This window comes from Alosa alosa, chromosome 24, assembly GCF_017589495.1.
Source record: "Alosa alosa isolate M-15738 ecotype Scorff River chromosome 24, AALO_Geno_1.1, whole genome shotgun sequence".
Lineage (NCBI taxonomy): Eukaryota > Metazoa > Chordata > Actinopteri > Clupeiformes > Clupeidae > Alosa > Alosa alosa.
This window is the reverse complement of record NC_063212.1, coordinates 24,458,322-24,464,321: the sequence shown is the minus strand read 5'-3', so window position 1 is coordinate 24,464,321 and position 6,000 is coordinate 24,458,322. Positions and strand designations below refer to the sequence as shown.

General features: G+C 44.3%; 1 protein-coding gene across 5 annotated transcripts in view; it reads right to left on the bottom strand.

Moving 5' to 3' along the window:
• The window catches only part of LOC125289458 (RAS guanyl-releasing protein 2-like), a 100,842-nt gene that overhangs the window by 59,321 nt on the left and 35,521 nt on the right, over window positions 1–6,000 (bottom strand). For 4 of the 5 annotated variants that reach the window (XR_007192637.1, XM_048236324.1, XM_048236325.1 and 1 more), the window contains 2 exons: window positions 2,458–2,669; window positions 172–274 (listed from right to left, as the gene is read on the bottom strand). Coding sequence is in view for 4 of the 5 variants with exons in the window: in XM_048236324.1 (XP_048092281.1) it covers window positions 172–274; window positions 2,458–2,527 (173 nt within the window). In the remaining variant the exon portion in view is untranslated. Of the gene's footprint in view, window positions 1–171; window positions 275–2,457; window positions 3,248–6,000 lie in introns of all 5 variants that reach the window. The other variant, XM_048236323.1, reaches the window with a different exon arrangement.

Below are 6,000 nucleotides of genomic sequence, written 5' to 3'. Positions count from 1 at the left end.
AACATTCACTTTTACTCCACACAGAAGAATTCACTCATTCACTCCTCACTGAAACATTCATTCATTCATTCATTCACTCCTCACAGAAGCATTCACTCCTCACAGAAGCATTCACTCATTCACTCCTCACAGAAGCATTCACTCATTCACTGGTGTGGTTGTGAAGGATACTTGAGCAGCAGTTTCTTGGCCAGCTCTGTGGAGGGCAGATACCACGGATGCATCATAAGAAACATGCGCACCACAGATGAGTCCATCACTGCCCCCTCCTCATCTGCAAACACACACACACACACACACACAGAATATGTGATTATTACAGTGTTTTATGTTTGTTTAAATCACAGATATGAGTTGTTGTCTTCCATAACCTTACGTCCCACGAATACTAAAGACCAGGCAGTGATGAGTTATTATTCTCATCACTGTTTGTGTGTGATGTGTGGGGACACAAGATATGTTCCTTTCCTTTCCCAAATTCAAAATGAATGTTCAATTAAGCAATTTGTAATCAATTACATTCAATTAGTCATCAGTCATAATCCATCGCAATCAATTAATCAGATCACCATCATCCCAGCAGCCGAGCTTATTGCTCCTAGCACATGATGTACTGTGAACAGACTGTTACTGATTAAGATGTCCAGATAATAATACTAATAATCAAAGATGAAAACATGTTAGATATTCAGTTCCACTAACAGAACTATGCTTATGCTGTTGCGGTTCCTTTTGCTTTGATACGCATTGATGGTTTTGTGTTCCTGTTGCTTCATGTCAAGATGAGTGATGAAACTAGATGCAACTTAAGAGAAAAATCACTAGCCATTTGGCCAGGGAAACAGCCCGACACTTGTGCTTGTATCTGCTGATATCAACACCCAGGAGTCAAATATACAACTCAGAAATATTAACACTGAACCTATTGAACTCTGTAAAGAGGATCATACTAGCAGGGCTCCAACATACACACATCACACACACACAAAAACAAACATAAAAACAAACACAAACACAAGAACAAACACATACACAAACAAACACAAACACACACATCTACACACAAACACATATCTATACATACACACACACACACACACACACACACACACACACACACCAAACTCCCTCTAATGGCATGTGAGAAGCAGAACAGGACTGACTAATCTTTAGCACAAGATTTGTTTGTTTCCAGAGAGCCACTAAAACCAGGACTCCCTCGGCCTGACCACATCCACTTTCTATTGGAAATAATGCTGACGCTGACACCACCTCATCAACAACATGCTGTAGAAGGGATGGAAATAATGTTGAACCACCTCACCAACAACATGTTTTTAAAGGGATGCCAGTTCGTCATGCTCATGTTGATTGACAATGTTGCTTTACGTATATCACAAGAGAGTCAACATCAACAGCTCAGAGAAAGCCTGTGTCCTTACACACAATACATATGAAATATCACCATTGTTTCATACATTGTGTGAAATATATAGCCATTACACCAGGAATATAAAAAAGCAAAATACATCAGTGGTGCAAACATGTCTGTCTGTGGTGCAAACATGTCTGTCTGTGTCTGTGTCTGTGTCTGTCTATGTTTTCCTGTTTTCCTGTGGTGCAAACATGCCTGCGTCTGTGGTGCAAACATGTCTGTCTGTGGTGTAAACATGCATGTATGTGTCTGTGGTGTAAACATGTCTGTCTGTGTCTGTGGTGTAAACATGTCTGTCTGTGGTGCAAACATGTCTGTCTGTGGTACAAACATGTCTGTCTGTGTCTGTGGTGTAAACATGTCTGTCTGTGGTGTAAACATGTCTGTCTGTGGTGTAAACATGTCTGCATGTGTCTGTGGTGCAAACATGTCTGTCTGTGTCTGTGGTGTAAACATGTCTGTCTGTGGTGCAAACATGTCTGTCTGTGGTGTAAACATGTCTGTCTGTGTCTGTGGTGCAAACATGTCTGTCTGTGGTGTAAACATGTCTGTCTGCGTCTGTGGTGCAAACATGTCTGTCTGGTGCAAACATGTCTGTCTGTGTCTGTGGCGCAAACATGTCTGTCTGTGATGTAAACATGTCTGTCTGTGGTGCAAACATGTCTGTCTGTGTCTGTGGTGTAAACATGTCTGTCTGTGGTGCAAACTGCATGTTTGTCTGTGTCTGCCTCAATTCATGTCTGTGCTTGTGTCTGTGGCACAAACATGTCTGTCTGTGGTGTAAACATGTCTGTCTGTGGTGCAAACATGTCTGTCTGTGATGCAAACATGTCTGTCTGTGTCTGTGGTGTAAACATGTCTGTCTGTGGTGCAAACTGCATGTCTGTCTGTGTCTGCCTCAATTCATGTCTGTGCTTTTGTCTCCGTCTCTCTTTGACTTTGTTTGTGTGTGTGTGTGTGTGTATGTGTGTGTGTGTGTGTGTGTGTGTGTGTGTGTTAGCGTCACTAATGATTTCCCTCACCAAAGGCCTGGATGCAGGCGTCCACCAGCTCGTCGACGGTGGGAGAGTGTTCCAGTGCCACAGACTCCATCTTGTTTCTCTTTTCTCACTTCCTCTTCCTCTTTTCAGCTCCGTTTGGTGCCAGTCTTCTCCCAAAATAGGTCCACCACCACACCGCACCGCACCGCAGCACACGCTCAGCACAGCGCTCAGCACAGCGCAGCACACTCCCCCTGGACACATGAGACAAAGCAAAGTCGGCTCTGTTCAGAAGAAATGTTTCACAAATATCCAGGATAAATATTTAAAGATGTATTTCTTGAACTGCCTCATGAGCTTTCAAACAGCGCATTAGTGTGTGTGAAATATGCCCTTGGCTTCACTTGTCCGCTGGGCTCCAGAGAGCTTCCCTTAAACTTGTGTCCATTTTTATCCAACAGCTTAGAACACACTCTAAACAAACAAAAATAGATCACATCCTAGACTTTTAACACTAATTCAGACCTGTAGTAATATCTCTATTCATCCTCTCACCCCCACAAACTAACTGAGACCAAAACGCTCACAGTAACTCTTATATACAGTACACATAACATAAATCAGTAGTTATCTTTTAAACAATTCAATTTGATTCTATTTAGCTCATAACATATAAATATGTCTCAAGCCCAACTTGAACTTGATCAATCGACTTGATGTCCTTCAACTTGCGATGACATCATGCACCTAGAGGAGAGCGGTTCCCTTTCCTCAGGGCTCCTCCCCTTCCTGTGAAGAGGGAAGCGAGGGCTGTCCAGGGCTCCTCCCCTTCCTGTGAAGAGGGAAGTAAGGGCTGCACAATTAATCGATTTTAAATCGATAATGCAATTAGCTATCCGCAAAGGCTGTGTGAATTAATCGTGAACCTTGCAACCTTGCTGTGCTTCTTGTGCACTAGGCATGCTCACCAATCAGCAGGAATCCAAATTTGGATATTACTGAATGGAAGCTTGACTTGACTGAAAAATTGTATTGCAAAACAAATCACGAATATAACTGAAATGAAATACAGGTGCATCTCAAAACATCCCAGAGTGCAACGCTGTAGCTGCCTGGCTACTCGAGCTGATGTCTGCAGCCCCTTGACCTACTGTAGGTAGCACCGATTTATTTTGTTTTATTTCCTATCGACAGTACTCGGTGACATCGACAAAACAAGAGATCTATGTTTTCCTTTAAGCGGGGAATATACTTGCTTTTTAAACAAGCGTCCACATATGCTTGTGTACTCAAGAGATCTATGTTTTCCTTTAATGGGGGAATATACTTGCTTTTTAAACAAGCGTCCACATATGTTACACAAGAGATCTATGTTTTCCTTTAAGTGGGGAATATACTTGCTTTTTAAACAAGCGTCCACATATAGATAGATACTTGATTTTGATAGATATTGATCCCCAGGGGGAAAGTCAAGATATGTTTGTGTACACAACACAACATCTGTATTGTGAACAAAATCTTGCCTGTGTTCTGCTCAAAGAAAATATGTCCCCAGCCATATACTCACAGTGAAGTCAGTGTGTGTGTGTGTGTGTGTCTGTGTGCGTGTGTGCGTGCGTGTGTGTGCATGTGTGTGTGTCTGTGGTTACAATCACACAGCGTCAGTGAGGATAGAGACTGCTGTCAATATCTCCGGATATCCCCTATGGCTGACACTTGCAGCGTCACTGTGACTGTGCACTGTAACACAGGCCTGATACACTACCACTGAAAGCTTATCTTATATGTATTTATACTCCTGGGCTCTAGAGCGGCCTTGTTAAGCACGAGGTGAAGCACGAGTGAGCAAACACACACACACAAACATATCACACAGTATGCACATATCACACACACACACACACACACATATGACACAGTATGCACATATCACACACACACACACACACACACACACAGTATGCACATATCACACACACACACACACACAGTGTTGATGGAGGGCCCACATAGTAGACGCTCATCAGAGCGCAATGCTAATACATATTGACTAAGAGTGTGTATTTTCATAAGTGTGTGTTTTCATAAGTGCATGCATACCAACTGAACTATGCAGTAATGGTGTGTGTATAACGTGAGAGAGAGAACCAGCAGAGAGAGTGGGAACATAAACTAACCATAACAATGAGGGTAAGAGTACAGGGATGTGTGTGTGTGTGTGTGTGTGTGTGTGTGTGTGTGTGTGTGTGTGTGTGTGTGTGTATGTGTGTGTGTGTATTAGTGACTTTTTATTTAGCATTGGGGAGAATTACTGAGGTACTTTGAGAGCTGTGATGAGAGCTGAGCTAGAGGGAGATCGTGGTGTGGGGGATCAGCGTGTGTGTGTGTGTGCGCGCGTGTGTGTGTGCGTGTGTGTGTGTGTGTGTGTTTAAGAGGGAGGGGATGCAAGAAACCACGCAAACCAGCCGTGAGGAGAAAAGAGCTTTTTATGGCTTCTTGTTGTGTAGTGATGGAATGGAGGCAATGCGGCAGAAGCAAATCCGTGTGTGTGTGTGTGTGTGTGTGTGTGTGTGTGTGTGTGTGTGTGTGTGTGTGTGTGTGTGTGTTCCTGGCTGTCTCTGCTGCAGAGAGGTGGGCGGACACACTCAATTACAGTCCTCACACACAGTCTGAGAGACAGCGGAGAAGAGAGGACAGAGAAAATAGAGGAAGAGAGAGAAAATGAGAAAAAGAGAAGAAGGGGAGAGAGAAAGAATAGTGAAACCGAGAGAGAGAGAGAGGCAGATAGAGAATAAGGGAGGGAGAGAGAGAGAGAGAGGCAGATAGAGAATAAGGGAGGGAGAGAGAGAGAGAGAGAGAGAGAGAGAGGCAGATAGAGAATAAGGGAAGGAGAGAGAGAAAGAGAGACAGATGGTAAAAGAAACTGAAGTGAACAAATAAAAACAAATTGAAATGGAGAGAGAGAGGGAGAGAGGGAAAGAGAGAGTGAGGGAAAGAGAGAGTGAGGGAGCGCCAGGAAGATGGTGAGTTCCTTCAGTGCATTAATCCGAGGCCTCTGACACCTCCATCATTCTGGGTTAGCAAACGCATTAGAGACCAGATGCAGCAGCACAATAACTGACTCCACACATCCACCTTCTCCATACTACCCCCTCCCTCTTCACATCATCCACCCTTCTCCACACTACCCCTCCCTCTCTTCACATCATCCACCCTTCTCCACACTACCCCTCCCTCTCTTCACTTCATCCACCCTTCTCCACACTACCCCTCCCTCTCTTCACATCATCCACCCTTCTCTACCTACCCCTGCCTCTCTTCACATCATCCACCCTTCTCCATACTACCCCTCCCTCTCTTCACATCATCCACCCTTCTCTACCTACCCCTCCCTCTCTTCACATCATCCACCCTTATCCACACTACCCCTCCCTCTCTTCACATCATCCACCCTTCTCCACACTACCCCTCCCTCTCTTCACATCATCCACCCTTCTCCACACTACCCCTCCCTCTCTTCACATCATCCACCCTCCCTCTCTTCACATCATCCACCCTTCCTCTCTTCACATCATCCACCCTTCT